Source organism: Protopterus annectens, chromosome 8.part0, assembly GCF_019279795.1.
Source record: "Protopterus annectens isolate FY-2018-M chromosome 8.part0, PAN1.0, whole genome shotgun sequence".
NCBI lineage: Eukaryota > Metazoa > Chordata > Ceratodontiformes > Protopteridae > Protopterus > Protopterus annectens.
The window spans coordinates 512548136-512568758 of record NC_056741.1 but is presented as its reverse complement, the minus strand read 5'-3'; the positions used below and the strand labels follow the sequence as shown (position 1 = coordinate 512568758).

Genomic DNA, 20623 nt, shown 5'->3' with positions numbered 1-20623 from the left:
TGTCCAAGAAAGTCCCAAGAATCCTTAACTAAACGTGGACATAACTCAACAACATGTTTAATCTTCCTATCCACATATACTGATAGGTTGTGAGTTTTGGATCCAGCTGCTGCTACAATGGGTCGAAAAGGTGGATGTTCTACACTCTTGTGTACTTTAGGTATGCCAAAGATAACAGGAATTTTAGGATGAGTATTTAATAAAAAATCATACACTGTCCTAGTGATCCTCTGGTCCATTAGATATTCATACAAAAAACTGTCAATTCTTTGATAAGCTATTTGTATCTGATTTCTAGAACAAGGAGAGTAATTTGTACCATTAAACAAAATGGTTTGCATAATGTTGATATAATCATCACTATTATATAGTACAATACCACACCCTTTGTCGGGTACCATGACCCGTATACTCCCATCATTCCTTAAATTCTGTAATAGGTTTCTCTCTGTGTTATTAAGGTTGTAAAAAAATCTTTTTTGTTTACCCCAAATTTTATAGATGTCATCTTTAATAACTTTTTTAAATGTGTCAAAAAGGGGATGTAATTGGGGGGGTTGTAAGTACTACTTTCTTTTTAATTTTCCTTTTGTTGGTGTGTATCACCTTTTGCAGTCTTAGCATGTATAAACTTTAAATTCAATTTTCTTAAATAAAGTTGTAGGTCTACTAAGGTGTCAGCAATATCTGGAATTTTACTAGGTACAAATTTAAAACCCTTTGAAAAAAGGGAAAAGTGTTCTGGTAGAATTTCTTTATCTGTGTAGTTATAAATATTAAACCCATTGAAAGTGTGTTGTATTGGGTTAAAAAAGGAATTTGTATCAGAATTTTTACTTAAATCCACTACCACCTGGGTGAACCCCTGTATTTTTGCACCACTTTGTTGTAAGTAGGAAAATTCGCTTGCTTGCGACTTGCTATTCTTTTGGAGTGTCTGGGTAGGGGAAAATCCTGATACTCTAAACATTGATCTTCCTCCCCTTCAATAAACTGTTCTTCCTCATCTATAATCTCCAATTCCATAGGGTTTAAAACATGTTCATTACCTACACCATGATTAGAATAATCACCATTCCCTTGATCATAAACAATTAGTCTCTCAGATGGATACACATTTCCATACTTATACTGTTTTATATCTCTATCCAACTTCTTAGCTTTTTTATTAAAGACATTGTCACATTTTCTATCCACCCTGTTTAAAATTTTGTTATATACACCTTGGTGCTGGTCAAACAATAAATCAGTGATAATCATCTGGTTTAATTCATCTACCTCCTTTTGCAATTTAACCTCCATTTTTTCATAAAATGTTACACTCTTTACAATTAATTCATGTCCCCATTTGTCAAACATAGTAGTAGGTTCAAAAATGTTGTCTTTGTTATAATGAATATCAAAAGGGAATTTAAAAATTCTTAAACCCTGTGGCACAATTTTTTTCTTAATACATTCATTTAAATAACATATTTCTATTTGGCACAATTTATATTTAAAAAGTCTTTTCTCAAAGACATAAATCATGTCCTTTAAAGATTTAGAGTAATTAAGAACTTTTTCTTTTCCCTTTTGAGCCGTTTTGTTCTCACAAGCTGATCTGGAAAAAGAATAATGTTTTTATATAATACCTCCATATGACTGGTTGGACTGTTCAGAAACCACATGTAATCTGTTCCGATTGGGGTTCTGTTTAGAACCCAGCGATGTAACGATATCACAGTTTACCATTTTGTCTCCATTTTTAGAACAGTTATAAACTCTCCCTCTGTAGTTTAAACAACAATTTCATTTAGAGAAAACATTAAATTGCTGAGAATTAGCATTGTGATAAATCGTACCTTTGTTAGTAGTAAGGTTACATCGTGCTTTGCTGGTTATCTCATTCACACCGTTTTCGGAATCAATAACAGCCTCCATATGGACCGCACAGTTAGATCGACTGTTAGTTTTAGCTAAAAAAAAAGCCGAACCATTTCCATCTTCCAGGAATTGAATAGGAACAACCGGAAGGGCACATTCTGGTTCAGCATGATGAATTTGTGGAACCGCAACATGTTGCCTACATTGATTAAGGTGGTACATAGGAGATACAGGACTAAAAGCATCATTAGACCTGTGCAGTTTTAAATGATCTTCCTTAACAGAGCCGGAACATGGTGAAGAACGATGGTTGGTGAAATGGGGCTTTGAAAGCATTTCAATAAGCTGAGTCAGCTCCACTTTAAGCTCAGCTACATCCCTTTTCACCGCCAATATTTTAGCATTCTACCCGGAATCCAAGATAGGTGAAAAATTAATTGAGTTTTCGGAATCCATAACAACTAGCACCACTAAAAATAAACTAGCAAACCAGGAAAAAATGGTGCAATAGTGATTTGAAGAGATGACAACATATTGTACGTGGTCATCACCAACATGGGCGACCGGTGTTCCACACCGGAGGTCAAGCCCTAGCTGGTTAGCTCTGACCATAAACTAATCACTCTGGATATCCACATTCCGCCACCACCCCCGGTCAAAGAACCCACCGAGAAAAACTTTTCAAAAGCAAACTTCAATAAAGGTGGGAAGTTTCAAAGCCCCCATGCTAAAGATTAACGCTGTCCAAGCTGAAAAATCCTTTATTAATGCACTCTACGGGCACCTACAAGAATGTATGTATTGTGCTATCCCAAACTAAACCAAGATTCACTCCTCTAAGAAAAGGAAACCAGTCTGGTGGACCCCTGCCATTAACAAGCTATACAATAGAAGGAGGAAACTAGTACAAAAAAAGAGTAAAATCCCAAGAAGGGAAGACATCCCTGATCAGTATCAGCAAGAAACTACGTTCCCTCATAAAATTATCCAAGGCTAGCTTCGAAAGAAAAATTGCCATGGACTTCAAAGATAACCACAAGGCATTCTTTCGCTATGTCAAGAATCTAAGTGACAATTCTCAGATCTGCTCGGAGTTAGTGCAGAATGGCACAAAATACACTGAACCAACCGATATAGCCAACATCATGGCAGACAGGTTCAGTGCAAACTTCACCCCACACTCACCCCCAAAAGGCCCCATAACTATACCAGAAGAATGTAGTGCCCCTGAAATCACAGACACTCAGGTGAAAACAGCCCTTTCCAAAGCCAAAAACACAGCATCAATAGGACCCGACGGTGTCCCAGGTGGAGCCACAATAGACCCTGGGAACTATCACCCTATAAGCCTGACTAGCTTGGTCTGCAAAGCTATGGAGTGCATCATCATGGATCTTATTAACAGAGACATTGGAAACCTCCAAACACTGGACCCTATCAAGTTCAGTTTTGTTAAGGGCAGATCATCCCTCCTAAACCTGGTGGACTTCTTTGAGACAGGTACCAAGGCTATAGATGAGGAAAAGGTGGTCCACACAGCCTATCTAGACCTCGCAAAGGCCTTCGACACTATTCCCCACTCAGGTATTATAGACAAGCTCACCAGACTGAACATAAACCCCTACATCCTGAGATGGGTTTCCAACTGGCTCACGGACAGAACCCACATGGTAAGAGTTGCAGGAGCTAGGTCTGACTCTAAACCTGTTACAAGTGGCGTTCCACAGGGTTCAGTCCTAGGACCCCTCCTGTTTGGCATATAATTCTCAGAGGTACAGTCAAGCACAAGAGGACTATGGCTAACCATGTTCACAGACGACTGCAAACTAGGGGCTATGATTGACTCTCTGGCTGACACAGACATCCTCCAAAAGGGTCTCACTGAGACAGATACCTGGTGTCAAAACCATGGTCTCAAGCTAAATGCCAAAAAGTGCATAGTCATCCTCTTTGGAAAAAACAAAGTACTCACAAACTACCACATAGGTAGTAGCCCCCTAAATACGGAATACATAACAAGGGGATCTGGGGACCCAAGTAGATAGTAACCTCTCCTTTGAGCATCACATTGCCAAAGTGGTTAGAAAATCTTTCTATGTGGCCCACCTAATCACAAAAGGGTTTTCATCCAGATTGAAAGAGGTCATTAGGCCCCTCTGTGCATCACTCATCAGACCTAGCATAGAGTACAATGCCCCATTTGGGATGTACACAAGACACCTGCAACAACTGGAAAGGCCACAGAAGTTCCTCACCAAGAGGATCACTGGCCTCAAGCAGATGCCCTATGCAGCTCGACTGAAGAAACTCCAGCTGTACTCAGTTGCATACTGCCTACTCAGAGGCGATCTCTGCCTGACATACAATGCCATGTCCAACCCAGAATTGATGGACATGCAGCACCTAAAGAAAACCATATCCACTCAAGCCACACACTCCAGGGATCTAAACCTCACCACAACAATAAATAGGACGTGCTGGAGGGATAGATTTCTGTCCCAGAGACTTCCGATGCTCTGGAACAAGATTCCAATCTATATTAGGCAGAGCTCCTCGCTAACCCTCCTCAAGAGAAACCTTGACGAGTGGATGGGAAACAGAAAGTTTACCCCAGGGATCACTTCAATGGGTCTGCTGGACAGAGGCACAGGGAACTAATCTAAGGGGGCGGCGAAAGCCAACACATTCTAGCTAGGCTTATAAATGCCTTCGGGCAGATAGCCTAGTACCTACCTATGAACCTATAAACAAGCAAAAGCTAATAACATTAAAAGTATCTTCCATGAAAAGAAAGGGAAAAACGTCTCAAATATATGTGACATTCTTGATGTTTATAGAAATCACTATATGGAACATTTCCAAAAAGAAAATATACATATCGATCAATTAAATCTAGATGAAAAATGTTCTAATATAAAAAAAAAAACAGAAAAATTAAAACTAGATTTGCAAGCACCCATATCATATCAAAAAATTACAGATACAATAAAAGAGGGTAAAATAATAACGGTCCAGGTATAGATGGCATAATTATGGAAATATATAAACTTTTTCCTTCAGAGATACTATCCCTCTTCCATAAACCACTATTAGAAATTCAGTCACAAGCTTTAATACCACTTTCGTGGAGATATTCCTTAATCACACCAATTCTAAAGGAAAACAAATCCCAAAACCTGTGTACCTCATATAGACCTATTGCATTATGAAATCATGACTATAAGATATTTATGACACTATTAACTAACAGAATAAAAATACCGCTATCCAAAACAATAAATAATGATCAAACTGGATTTATATATCATAGACACACACATGACAATATTAAAAGGATAATTTCTGTTATAGATTATGCTAATAAAGGAAATAAAGAAACACTCATAATTGGCTTAGATATAGAGAAAGCCATTGATTCTCTAAATTGGGACTATTTATTCAAAATCCTAATGCTATTTGAATTTCCTGCATCCTTTGTTCATATCCTAAAGAATATATATACAGATAGTTCAGCGTATGTCAAGTTAAGTCCTTTTACCTCTGAATCTATACATATAACAAAAAGCACTAAACCAGGATGTCCCATGTCACCAATTCCATTTGCTCTGGCTATTGAAATATTGGCAGATTCAATTCATAACAATATAAAAATCAAAGGAATAGATGTTTATGAACAATACAATTCTAAAGTAATACTATTTGCTGATGAGGTATTACTAACATTATCTAATGAAAAAGAGACATTAGAATAATTAGATATATTAATTGACAAATTTCACATGACTTCAGGACTCCATTTCAATAAATCAAAATCAAAATGTTTATGTTTAAATAAAAAAAGAACTGCAGACTAAGGGGAATCACATCATAGGGAAACAAGAATCTACCTTAAAATATCTAGGAATTGAGTTAATCAAGGATAATATTGAATTAGTGTCAAAAAAACTACAATAATATCATCAACACAATTAAAATCTCTCTGGAAAAATGGAACAAAATAATATTAACATTTGAAGATAGACTACAGTTAATAAAAATGGTTTTACTGTCCAAGATTCTATATATAGCCTTGACGATACAACTGTTACCAGAAAGGAATATACTTATAGAAATAAATTAATGCCTAATAAAATTTTTATGGTTTCCCAAAAGAAACAGAATAACTTTAATGCATCATATCAGACCATGGAAACAGGGAGGATTAAACTTTTCTGATATAGAAACCTATATAAAACCATAAATATCTAAAACAATCAGATTGGAGAGGTCCAAATTACTCTGCAAATTGGAAAGAATTACTAACTATAATATCAATAAATGAATTTAATTTACAAAAAAAATTCAAATAACAGATAAAAACAATTTGCCATGGCACATATTATGTATTAGTATGCAATATAACACAACTAAACCCACTAAAACTCATATGATTAATTATTACTTATCTAAATTTATGAAAGTAATAATTAATCATACGAGTTTTAGTGGGTTTAGTTATGTTATATTGCATACTAATACATAATATGTGCCATGGCAAATTGTTTTTATCTGTTATTTGAATTTTTTTTTAATATTAGGAGTATGTTGGCATACAAAGAGACATGTTGGCAGATACTGACAGATGACATGACACCACCAGGATTAAATGATTACATATCAGTTAAATCATTACTAGAGATTATGAATTGATGAAAGTTGTAAACAATTTTATTATACATTTATAGTATCAATTGTTAACATTTTAATATTATTTTTATAGGTATAGCTTTTTTATGTTGTTAAAGCAGCTTTTTTAGTAATGATAGGTTTGTTTGATATGTTAGGTATTTATAGTAGTATACAGCCTTAAGAATTTAAACGTGATTTTGGTGCCAAACAGATGTATTTAAACTAATGGGAATTACAATTTGAATGTTCTGAGGAAGCTCACGGTTTAGTGAGTGAAAGCGCTTAACAACTTTATGGAATAAAACGGATTTTATGATCTATTTATCTGTTTCTGTTGCCAGTGGTTTTGTAGAACACATCTTTTCTTCATGGGTCATTGGCGAGTGGTAGCGTTCTGGACTTCGCCATTTGAAAAGTATTAGTACATAGAACGCTAACTTTTGTGTTCAGTTGATGATTAATTATTGCATTGACTAATTTAGGAAAATTATTAATGCAAATATAGATTTAAAAATCTGGTTTGATCTTTTAACATCATATATAGTCAAAAAGAACATTCCACATAAAATATATAGAGAAATTATTAATTCCTGGGAACAGAAAGGATTTGTTTGTTGGCTTCAATGTATCAAATAACTCAAAGTTTTAGATATGCAAGTAATAAGAAAAACATACAAAATTCCACAACAGAACTGGCTAACTTTACAGAGCATTCTGTCATATTTGCAAGATTTAAGTAGAATAATTAACAATTCTTCATTTAAAGCAATACCTAAATTTATGAAATACATATATGACTTTGACATGGGAAACAGTATTTTAAAATTTTACAAAATATTGATAAACTATAAAACAACACCCAAAACCTAATACTGGAAATATATAACAAAAGGACACTCAATACAGTTAACTGAAGATATTAAAACAAACATATTATTATCGAAAAAATATGCATCATTTGCACAATACTTGAAAGTTTTAATTGGAAATGATTACTCAGAGCATTCTTAACCACAGACAGAATCAGTAAAATTAGTTCTTTTATAAAAGAAATATGTTGGAGATGTGAGCAAGTACACAATTCAGATTGGAACCACATTTTCTTTGATTGTGTTAAAATTAAGCAATTTTGGAATGGTATTAATAACTTTCTACAAGCTTTATTTAATTAATTATTTTATTTAACTAAAGCTCTTGTATTAACTTTGGAAGACTTCTACAGCCTTCTGAAGACGACAGCATTATTGGGAATTAAAATTAAAGAACTAATAATTTATCCAAAGCCATTCATCAACAACCCTTGGGAAAAGTCTTATAATTGATTGACACTATACAATAATTGATCGGATAGTCTGATAATGAACTGGACATACTTATAAAGTAACTGTATACATTAAGATCTGTTATAGTGTCAGGCTAATGTAAATAGTGTACATAGTTATTTAAGATGTTATGTATAAATACTATGGAATTCATTCAAATGTATTTTAAAAATAAAAAAATGAGAAAAAAGAATAAAACATAACCAAATTCATGTATATAATAAGGAATACACAAAACATCAATGATATTGTATAACTTTATTAGTTCCGACCAACAAAAGCATATGCAGAGTCACGGCAGAATCAAACCAGGAAGTAAAGTATCCACAGTTAAATGAAATAATCCACCATAGTCAACGATCCTTGGAAATACGTATTTATTCAAATAGACGTGAGCGCTTTCACCATTCGGCTTCCTCAGACGTTACAATATACCACATTCACATTGCATTTAAATAATGATAATGATTCTGCCGTGACTCTGCATATGCTTTTGTTGGTCGGAACATTTATTTATTCTTTTTGTGCAGAGTTAAAGCTCCGTTGGCTTTGTGTGTTTGCTTGTGTGGTTATTGGATTATAACTTTATTAGTATTCATATAGTTTGTTTCACTTAATTCCTTCATGAATCTTGAAAATTTAAATTTATTTATATGTGATGATTCTATAAAACCAATTTTGAGTTAGATAAATTCATTTTTAATGTCATCCAAGATAATACCTTTGTACCCACTTAATCTCTATCTCTGTATATATATATATATATATATATATATATATATATATATATATATATATATGTGTGTGTGTGTGTGTGTGTGTGTGCGTGTGTGTGTGTGTGTGTGTGTGTATAGGTTTATTATTATTTTAGTGAATGACATGCTGTTGGCAGTGAGTTGCATAGTGGAACACATACAAATGCAGTAGTGATTCGGATAAGTGTGTTTGACTAGATGTATGAGATCATGATACAGTGGGAATAGTAAATTCATCCATATCCCCACTAAAGTGCAAGCTCAGAGTTGGAACAATTTAGTAGCAGTGGGTGTGGGGTGTGCAGGGGTGCTTGCCCCCATGCAAAAATGTGATATGGTGTATAGGAGTTTGATTTACATCAACTCCTATACGGCTATCACCTCACATTTTCAGCGACAATGTTGACTCAAATGTGTCGATCATTTGGGGTGACATTGTGTATGCTCAAAATGTTTCGTTTCAGTATAATTTTTCATTATTTCGAACGCAAAAAGTTTTGCCGTCCAAACTAACAATAGTAAACTATATAGATATATATATATATATATATATATAGAGAGAGAGAGAGAGAGAGATACAGAGAGAGAGAGATGTAGATATAGATATATAGATATATATAGTTTATGAGCTCCTATAGATTGGCCACTGGGGGAATGATAAATGCAAACAAAAGACAAATTTATCTATGGCCAAATTCAGACTAACTCAGTTAATACTCTTTTTGCTATTATGAGAAGTATGACCCTCTTTCATTTTTACATTGTCCTTAACCATGACCATGACACGACCCAACACCTGGATCCTTACTTTTATTGCAGAGTTATACTTCATAATCATTAAAAAAATATACTCAACTACACCTGTGATATATTGACACCAATAACACCTTTCATATATCCTCCTGTTTAACACCCATTGCTCCTTATTCCATCCTGAGTTGGGGGGGGGGGGTTGACTTCTTCAACTAAGATGCTTACTTGTTTGTAATAGGCAGTATAAGACATGGCAGTTGTGAATAATTGAAGCTGCTATTCATAGGTTTTCAGTTGTTATTCATACCTTCATATTTGCAATCATGTTTTCATAGATCAGAGAGACCTAAGGACTATGGAGAAACATGTTTTGAAGTAAAATGACAAAAGACCCATAATTGTGTAATTCTCTGTACTGCAGCTACCACAAGTTGTTTGCTAGTAATTACAAAGTTATGCAATATCGCCATAAGCAATTTTAGCAATATTAGTGGTGCAACAGTTATCTCACTCACCTTTGGTGCTGGAAATCCAGTGGGCTTTAGGTTCTACTCCAACTCCAGGTGACTGGATTGCTGTGCAAGCATGGGGGGTACTGCACTCATGAGTGTATAATCCTTGAGATGGGATTGTAAAACCAAAGTCCCATCTGCTTGAACTGGTGGTAGCTCATGTAAATGCTAAGGATCCCATGGCACCTATCAAAAAAGTAGGGAAAGCTCCCCAGGGCCCTTGTAAAATTTCCACTTGTAGCAGTAATACCATCTTGGGTCTCCTCTGACAAAGCACCCACTAGCTGAGAGGGACTAATCTAGACAACAAAGGATAAATACATACAGGCATGCATTTTCAAGACTAAGTAACTTGCAACCTATTACATGGTATTGTTTGAATCTTTTCATGATGTTAAGAGAAACTATTATTGATATTTGCACTGCAAGTTGTACATCTTGAGAGATATTCAGTGTTACTTGTATCATTAACAATACAAATAAGCCCAGCATTTCATGTTTCTGTAAATATCTCAGAAAGCAAGCATTCAGGATGGAATATGTTTCTTTCATGTGAAATCTCATGTCAGTCTAAACAAAAGCAATTTGGCACTATATATCTAGATTGTATCATTAACAATACAAATAAGCCCATCATTTCATGTTTCTGCAAATATCTCAGAAAGCAAGCACTCAGGAAGGAATATTTTGCTTTCACGTGAAATCTCAAGTCAGTCAAAACAAAAGCAATCTGGCACTATATATCTAGATTGTACAAGTTCCAAGATATAAAATGCTGATTATAAAACATTACTAAATGATATATTTTTCAGTTTCAGTTATAATACATTACATTTCCCCAGATTCTGCAAGCCTTGCATGGCGTGCAGGATTAGTGCAGGAGCTCCAGCAGGCAATATGTTTGTTGTGCGATCCAGGAATAGCCTGTATGGGTGTGCACGAGTGCTCCTGCACCAGTCCTTCACGGACTCAGCCCCTGCATGCAAATTACCCCATTTGCAGGAGAAATCCATGCAAATAGGTAAATTTGTGATCCAGAAAGCTGGAAACCGGCTGTGTAGGACTAGTGTCATCTATAGAAATGTACTCCACCAGTAACAAAATACATTTCTGCAATTTCCAAAACGGAGCCATGACAGCTCCAAATAAAGGGTGGATATCATTTAGAAAGCATGCCGATGGCCAATCATAAGGCCATTGGCATGGAAAACAGTTGAAAAAAAAAATCAACTTTTAATTTCTTTTAGCTGATCTCGGCTGTTTATGCATAGGGCAGCGGCGTGCAAATGGGATCGGGGGAAATAAGAAAATAAACCCAAAATAAGCATTCTAACTAAAATCACTATTCTGCCATAACAGTTGGCAGGCAGAAGACAACATGGCCAGTAAATAGTGGTTGCTAAGGGGGGAGGCTCAGTGTTAGATATACAACTATGCATTAGCAGGCAATCCTATGCAAATGAGGGGAATGATGGTGAATCCCAGATTTCCCCTGCATGCTAGTCAGCTCCCAACAGTGTAAGAGCAGAAATTGTTTGGTGTAAGCCTAGGAGTTAGCTGACATCATAGGGGTGTGTGTCAGGCATACTGTAAGTGGATTGGAGCCCTGTGGCTCATATTTGCTCCTAGCTTAGCACAGCTAAGCAAGGGGGTGTGTCTGAGGCTGCCTAGCACTATTTACATTGCCTAAGCGGATGTGCGTGCCACACACCGGGTTTTAAAGGAAAAAAAAAGTAAACCAGGAAATAGCAGCTCTGTGCACATTTGAGCACTGTGTTTGTGCAGCGCACCCCCAGGCTTAAACAGGAAGGTAATGGGAAGGAAAAACAGCAGTAGGAAGGTAATCAGGGAGAACTAGCATAGCTGGCAGGTGAAATGTACCAGAATCAACCAATTACACAGGCAGCAGACCAGCCCAGCCCAGAACACTACTATAAACTATGCAAACACCTTTCCTTCTGGTTTTTCCCATACTCTACACCACCGGTGTATACAAGCGGGGAACTTTTAACAAACAAAACAACACAGTTATAGGGGCTGCAATAGCCATTATACAACATGTGGATGAAGCTGAGGGTGGTGAGAATGTGAATGTTGTCGACCAACCCACAGTGAGGAGATGGAGAAGAGTGTACAGACCCAGAGTAATCTACCAGGGTCTACATGAGCTGGAGATAGTAGAGCGCTATAGGGTGGACAGGGACCTGTTACAGCAAATTATTCAGCTATTACAGCCACGCCTGACACACAGAACTAACAGAGAAGAACCCATCCCAGTGGATACCAAGGTATCTGTAGGCCTAAGAATACTAGCTACAGGTACCTTCCAAAGGCTAACTGGGGATATGATGGGGATCTCACAGGCATCAGCATCCAGGGTACTCCACCAGTTCCTGGATGCCATGTCCGCACATGCCTGTGAGCACATATATTTCCCCAACATCCTTGAGGCATTGGCCAGCAATATGCAACTGTTCCACCTTATAGCAGAATACCCTGAGATAGTAGGCACACGTATGCATCAAAGCACCATCTGCTGAGTGGGGTAGGGTCAACATCAACTGCAAGGGCTTCCCCTCTATCAACTGCCAGGTTGTGTGCGATGCCCAGGGCATAATAATGAATATGTGTGCTGGCTGCCATGGAAGCTATCACGATTCCCACATCTGGCATCTGACACAGCTGTACCACAGATTTGTCAATGGGGACATCCCCCATGGTCACCTAGTGGGGGATGCTGGCTACGCACTAGAGCCATAGCTGATGACACCCATCAGAAATGCAAACACACCCGAACAAGAACTCCATAATGAGGCACACGCACAGACCAGAATTATAACAGGGCATGTGTTTGGGATGCTCAAGTCATGGTTCTGGTGCTGGGACACATCCGGTGGAGCCTTGCAGTACTTACCAGCTACATGTACCCAAATTGCCGTCATATGTGCCATGCTACACAATATGATTCTGTGGAAACATCTGCAGCAGGAACAGCACTGGGAAGGGCCACACAGCCACCACCATTGCCAGGGCCTGCACAGGCACAGAGTGACTCAGAGGAGGAACAATCTGAGCCTTCCCCAGTAGGCAGAAGGAGGCATGCCCAGTATGCCCTGGCCTTGGCAAAGAGGCAATGCATAGCACATACACTGACACAGGAGGGACCCAGGGAATGACACCTCTCTCTGACTCACATATACAGTAAAAGGGATGAAAACATGACAGTACCTGTGCTCAAAAATGTGTAGGGAATGTACAATGTGCATCTGACATAGGCAGCCCTGCAGCACCACCTTCAATACTGGAACACCCACAAGGTAAGTCACTCAACCTACCAATTTACAAATGGATTAGAATGTGTTGTTACCTGTATCTATAGTATGGATATGAGCATGCAAGGGAATCGGGTGGCTGAATGGAATGCCAGCAGATAGATGACACCTATAGTGGCACCATGAGATCTGTAACAAATACTGGTGTCACCATAGTAGCCAGTACTACTCAGGATGACAAAACCCACTGCAGGAAATGAGCTGGGCCACTTGTGTCCATATGACTTACACATGCCAGTCACATACCAACCAACAGTCTCAGCCAGCAGGACAGGTGTAGACAAACACAAACAAAAACTGTGCTATGGCCTCTAAATGAGGCCTATGGGTAACCTCCCCCCCCAGGCCTACAGAGACAGACCATAGCAGGTCAGGCAGTGGGATGTTAGTTCTGAAGGGTAGGAAGTCAGAAATTAATATGTAGGTCAATCAAAGCTAAGACCTGTAGTGCACTGGTATGCCACTAGTCAGCATGATAAGTTAGAATACAGAATGAAATGGAGTATCTGACATACCAGTACAGTCACAGCAATTTTGTGTACAAGTGCCAGGTGTGCCCCCCCCCATCCAATGTAGAACTGTAGAAGCATTCAGTTGTGCCCCCCATCTTGTGTAGAAATGTAGTAACAGTCAGATGTGTCCCTCATTCCCGTGCAGAAATGTAGAACCAGTCCGGTTTGTCCCCCCAATCCTGTGAAGAAATGTAGAAATAGACAGGTGTGCCTCCCAATCCTGTGTAGAAATATCGAAACAGACAGGTGCGCCTTCTTCCCCAATCCTACATAGCCATGTAGTAACAGTCAGGTGTGCCCCTATCCCCAATCCTGTGTAGGAATGTAGACATAGGCAGGTGTGCTCATTCCAACCCAAACTAGACATGTAGTAACAGTCAGGTGTGCCCCCCAAACCTATGTAGGAATGTAATAATGTACTGGTGTGCCCCTCAATCTGATGTACACACGTCATAACAGTCAGATGTGCCCCCCACAACCCTATGTAGAAATGGAGTAACATGTATGTGTAGGTATAATACCAGTAGAGCTCAGATGCCCAGAGGTAGCAAGGTAGCAGGATAGGTTGTAGCATTTGCACAATATGCAGGTCTGTGTGTGTTAGGTTGGTGTGTGTTTCATATTGTGTGAGAGTGGTCAGTGTCTATGCATGCTGAGGTATGACCTGGTGGCCATTTCCCACTACTGCTGATGACAAGGACAAGCCCTCACAACTGCAGTGCCAAAGTCAATTCCCACCAGCATAACACATGCTAGCAGTAAGCCATTGTAAATATATGGTGGTAATATGTGTCGCCATCTGAAAGACTGACATGGCATGGCTGTTAGGCTAGATATACAAGCAGTACACAGGGGAAAGTACCCCAGATATACAGTATATATTGTGTCACTGTGAAATGGAGACACTTGAAATTGTACATGCAGGTATGCATCACATTATCTGGTCCTGTAGTAGGGGATACCGGTGATGTCTGCCCGCACACTTGCAGATCACAAAGGAGGTAGGATCAATGTATTGGGAAACAGCTGATGTGCCTGCACATGTCTGCATAACTGGAATGCCCCATGCATATCTGTGTGTCAGATGCAAGTAGTGTCCATAGCACACATGCACTCAGCTCACGCAAACATCACTCGCAGGTACCTCTCTGGTCATATCCCTGCTGTGGGGAATGGGTACAATATGACCCCACCTGTATCTGGCAATAGCAAAAGAATGCAGCATGCATGCAGGTGTGTCCTTAGTTGTAGGTAGCACCCAGCCAGCATCCACACCATCTGATCAAGACTGATAGAAGGTATTGGCATGTACACCTGGCACACCTACCCTGTCACCCCAGGGGAATATACTGTATAGTGGTCTGAGACTGTAGGACTGACAGAATGCAATAGCCTGCCACATCTGGCCTGCAGCATCACCTAATAGCCCACAGTCCTCTGCCAAAGGCCTGTGTCTCACATGTACTGCCAATACATGTTATGTCATGGACACCCAAATAACAACATAACACACTCCACATAAGCCATATGCAAGGCCATGTGGACAAACCACAGTAACATGTCTACCATGTCCCACTGCATGAACTGTGGACCAACACTAACTCACAGCTGTGATGGGATGATAACCTTAGGGAAAGTATCAGAGAATGTATGCATAATGTATGGAAGAGGTTAGAATAACAGATAGGGGTGGGAGCATGGGCAGCATGGAATGTGCAGGGTCCAACACAACACTGTGTACATACACTATCCCTGGCTGCAAACACATGAATGGGTGGCTACAAACCTGCCCGTACACCACAATAGAGGTAATGTCCTGACCCATGGCCCCTGCCTCTGGGTAACCTGTGCAAATCTATACAGCTGTGAGGCATTGCAACAGCAGGATAAGGCCATACTCTTATGTTGATGGATGTACAAGTATGGGATCCTCTGCCAGCACTGTACAAAGGTGCTGAACTGGATAGACAGACCCAGCAGCAAGTGTCTGCATCTCCCCATCCAGAATGGCATAACATACCATGAATATGTAGGTGTCTGCCCACAATACCAGACACAGCTGCAGTCACCCTTGTCCCCCAAGACATCACTGTGTGCAAGAATGCCCACCTGTCAGTACATGAGAACAGAAAACATCACAGCATATAACAGTACACATGGCTGAATATCTCTGCTAACAGCAGTACCATGCAGCTGAAGCAGCAGAGACACAATCACCTACAGTACACACTATCCCCTGCACAGTTTATCCCCATATTGCCAAATGATCGACGGATACCCTGCAGAAACAGTTTGCTACCTGTAGGTGTACAACACAAAGGTCTGCACTGGAGTGCAAACTATCTGGAATCGATCCACACATGCAATACAGAAGGCATACTGGGCATGCTCACACACTTAGAGAAATGAAGGCAATGTCAGACAACAGCATACTAAAAGGTCATACTGGGCATGCACACAAACTTAAACAATTGAAGCCTATGTCTGCAGGTAACAGTGGACCATACATATTTGGCAGTTGCAGATGTTAGTGCATACACTCCTCAGTATGCACCAGTCATTGCACACACAGTGGATAGGAATACAGACATATATCCAAGGATAACACACTATAATAAGCCAAAAGTAGAGGTACATAGTCCATTATGAGGCATGTCCCACCCAGCACACAGCCAAATGGCTACTACCACATGAGGTGTAACTGTCACTCACTGTAGACCTTAGCCGCTGGTATCCATCAGCATTAAAGGCTATGTGGTGCAAGTGCTAGCTGTACAACATGACTGTACAAGGAAGTACTCATCTAGCAGCTGTATACAAGTGCCTGTGGAATATAACCCAGCGTGTGCCCACATGTGGTGTGTCAATCTCTAGATGAATGGGCTATGGCCCATGCACACACTGCCCTCCCCATAGCCCTACTATGACAAGTCTGCTAAGGTCATCCACTTTGAAATACACCTTTGGGAAAAGTGTAGCCCAGTAATCTCCATGGTACGTCCTATAGTGGCATACTGCTGTAGTGTGTTAAACTAGTTAGGTAGGAGATCTAATCCCAGACATGCAAGTGTGTGTGTGTGTGTGTGTGTGTGTGTGTGTGTGTGTGTGTGTGTGTGTGTGTGTGTGTGTGTCTCTCTGTCTGTGTAGAGAGCAATGCTTTTTAGGCTAGTCACTCTCATTGCAATTCAAATGCCCTACTTTGACAAGGCTGCTGATATAATTCACTGTGAAATACACCTTTCAGAAAGGTGTAGCCCAATAATCTCTGTGGCACGTCCTATAACTGTGCAGTGTTGTAGTGGGATAAACTAGTTAGGTAGGAGTTCTAATCCCAGACATGGCAACTGTGCATGTCTTTGTCTGTGTAGAGAGCAATGCTACTTTGGCAAGGCTGCTGATGTAATTCACTGTAAAATACACCTTTTGTAAAGCTGTGGCCCAGTAGTCTTTGTGGCGTGTACTGCTGTAGTGTGATAAACTAGTTAGGTAGGAGTTCTAATCCCTGACACAGCAACTGTGTGTGTGTGTGTGTGTGTGTGTGTGTGTGTGTGTGTGTGTGTGTGTGTGTGTGTGTGTGTGTGTGTGTGACTGTAGAGATCACTGCTTTTTAGGCTAGTCACAATCACTACAATTCAAATGCCCTACTTTGGCAAGGCTGCTGATGTCATTCACTGTGAAATAGACCTTTCTGAAAGCTATAGTCCAGTAATCTCTGTGGCATGTCTTATAACTGTGTACTTTTGTAGTGTGATAAACTAGTTAGGTAGGATTTCTAATCCCAGACATGGCAATTGTGTGTGTGTGTGTGTGTGTGTGTGTGTGTGTGTGTGTGTGTGTGTGTGTGTGTGTGTGTGTGTGTGTGTGTGCATGTGTGTCTGTCTGTCTGTGTAGAGAGCAATACTTTTTAGGCTAGTCACACTCAGTACAATTCAAATGCCCTACTTTGGCAAGGTTGCTGATGTCATTCACTGTGAAATACACCTTTCAGAAAGCTATAACCCAGTAATCTCCATGGTGTGTCCTATAACTGTGTACTGTTGTATTGTGATAAACTAGTTAGGTAGGAGTTATAATCCCAGACATGACAAATGTGTGTGTGTCTCTGTCTGTGTAGAGAGCAATGCTTTTTAGGCTAGTCACACTCACTACAATTAAATGTCCTTCTTTGGCAAAGCTGCTGATGTCATTCACTGTGAAATACATCTTTTGGAAAGAAATACTCCAGTAATCCCCCTGGCACATCCTATAATTTCTTCATGCTGTAGTGTGATATAAAACTCTAGTAGGGGTTCTATTCCCACATATGGCATGTGGATGTTGTTGTGTGTATTTGTATGTCTGTGTAGGGAGTAATGCATTTTAGGCTAGTCACACTCACTACAATTAAAATGCCCTATTTGGCAAACCTGTTGATGTAATTCACTGTGAAATACACCTTTGGGGAAGAGTACTCCAATAATCCCCATGCCACTTCCTATAATAGCTTCATGCTGCACTGTGATATAGAACTCTGGTAAGGGGTTTGGTTCCCATGCATGGCAGTTGTGGATGTTGTGGTGTGTGTTTCTATGTCTGTGTAAGGAACAATGCATTTTAGGCTAGTCACAGTCACTACAATACAAATGCCCTACTTTGGCAAACCTGCTGATGTCATTCATTGTGAAATACACCTTTGGAGAAGGAGTACTCCAGTAATCTCTGTGGCACATCCTGTAACTGCATAGTGCTGTAGTGTAATACACTAGTTAGGCAGGAGTTCTAATCTGATACATGACAGGTGTGTGTGTGTCTTTGTGTGTGCATGTGTGTGTGTGCGTGTGTGTGTGTGTATGTGTCTGTGTTTGTCATTTGTATCCTGTGTGGAGGTGGATGTGAGTGTGTAACAACTGGACTCAATGTTGAGTGGGTTTTGCAAATCTCTTATATGTTGGCCCAAGTATACATCACAATGTCCACTGTACAGGGATAACAGATGTGAAGTAGCCAAGAGGCCGGGGTGCAAATCCATATCCCTACATGTGACATCAAGGCCAGGTGAACAAAGTTAGCAATCCTTATATTACCCAAAGAACACTCTCGAACCATGTGTCATACACACACACACTTGCATAGGCAACAACCTCTTTGTTGGTAGTATCCTGCATATTGCCCACTGATAGTAACCATGGTGTGATTGCAGTGGGCTACAGAGGGCATGGCTCCCTGTCCATCAGTCCAATAGGCACTTACATGCCGACAGTGCACCTTCCCTATATTGCCCAGTGGACACCTGCAACACCTGTGGTGCCATCAAATGTGACCCACAAAGGACATACCATGCCTGAAAAAAACATGCCCTGTATGGACAGATGCCACTGACACCAGGGAATACCAGTATCATATTAGCAATGTAGGTACAGGGTCAACCTGCTGTCCATTAACAGTTCCCACCACATGAGGCCAGGACTGACACATCTGATGATAACAATCTGTGTACACAATAAGGGCCAGACACCCCAGGTATAGCTCCACATGTCACTGTACATGCATGTGGGAGGTGTACACATGCCAGACACCATCCATGTCATGGACTAAGGAACAAATACATGGCAAGCAATGCACAGCATTGGCCACACACAATAGTTACCCAGGTGACTAGATGGTGAATACAATACCCACCTGTGTGGGTAAATCCAGACACTACACCCCTGAGTCACACTGCAGACCATTGTCATGTGGCCTGCTGCTAAGGTATACTCATTACCTGCTGTCTGGCATAGTCGACCACTACACAACCATGAAGCTATGCACCCATGTATGTCAGTACTGGCACCCTGTGTCTGTGTGTGTGTTGTGTGATGCCAATGACTACATTCACACTCACTACAAACCCCATTGGCATACTGAAGCATGCAGTCTGATGTCAGATGCCTCCACATACCCTTTGCCCATATAACTTATGTATGATCCCTGTTGTGCATGTGATACCTGCACAGTACCATATTGTGGCACTCCCACTAGTGATGAATTGTAGTCCTGGCCCTGCCAAGTGTGTCAATGTGTGTGCGTCCCTGTGAGAGTGTGGCTGTGTTGATGCTGACACCTGTTGATGGGGACAGCTATGTGTACTACACCTAAAGTATAGCTACCATATCACTGTCACTCACCGTCACATATAAGTTTGGAGGGCTCCTCAACATGTAACCTATGTGGCACATCTAATAACTGCATAGACATGTGATAGCACTACATAGGCATCAGGGGTTTGATACCCTGTACTGGTAGGTGTGTGACACAAACATGTTTAAGTTTTACTTTCCCACCCCTCCCTAACTTATCTTTACCTCTGTCTGCCACTGTCATTCCCTCTCAGTTGGATGTGGAGACTTACACCTGCTTTGCTTAGGCACTAGCATGTGCATTTTAAGTGTTGTTCATTTTCAGCTGATGGCCCCTACACGAATTGCAGCCCTCATCTAGCTGATTGCATTTGGGGCAGCTGTGGTAACATCCCCATACCCAAGTGCATGGTAACACACTTCGATATCTAGGAATATCATGTTGGTGTTGGGCCTTTTCATTCACTGTGAGCAGGCCTCGATCTGTTGTTTGGCAAACAGCATCACAGATAGATTGGGGATTTACCTATAACAACATACACTGTGGAAACAGGCCAACACACAGGAGGTGGATGTGCCTGACCTGACTACAGAATGTAAGTGCTGCTATACTGCATTTGGAGTAATGTTGGTTTAACAGGGTGTGTGTGGATATGGCTGTCCTACATGTTTTAATACATGTCATGTCAGTGCTACGTTTATGACGAAACCCCCATCTGTAGGGTCATCTGCAGACTGGGCAGTGTGTGGTGCCTTTTGTTTCATGTGTTACCCACAGAGCACCTATCTGTGAACTGCAGAAGGTAGT

At 40.1% G+C, this 20623-nt stretch overlaps 1 protein-coding gene across 1 annotated transcript in view; it reads right to left on the bottom strand.

The window, feature by feature from the left end:
* Positions 1–1788: 1788 nt before the first annotated feature.
* Positions 1789–20623, bottom strand: part of LOC122808311 (melatonin receptor type 1C-like) — a 95748-nt gene continuing 76913 nt past the window's right edge. Inside the window, exon 3 of the mRNA XM_044079277.1 lies at positions 1789–2268. Coding sequence (XP_043935212.1) covers positions 1789–2268 — 480 coding nt within the window. The remainder of the gene's footprint in view (positions 2269–20623) is intronic.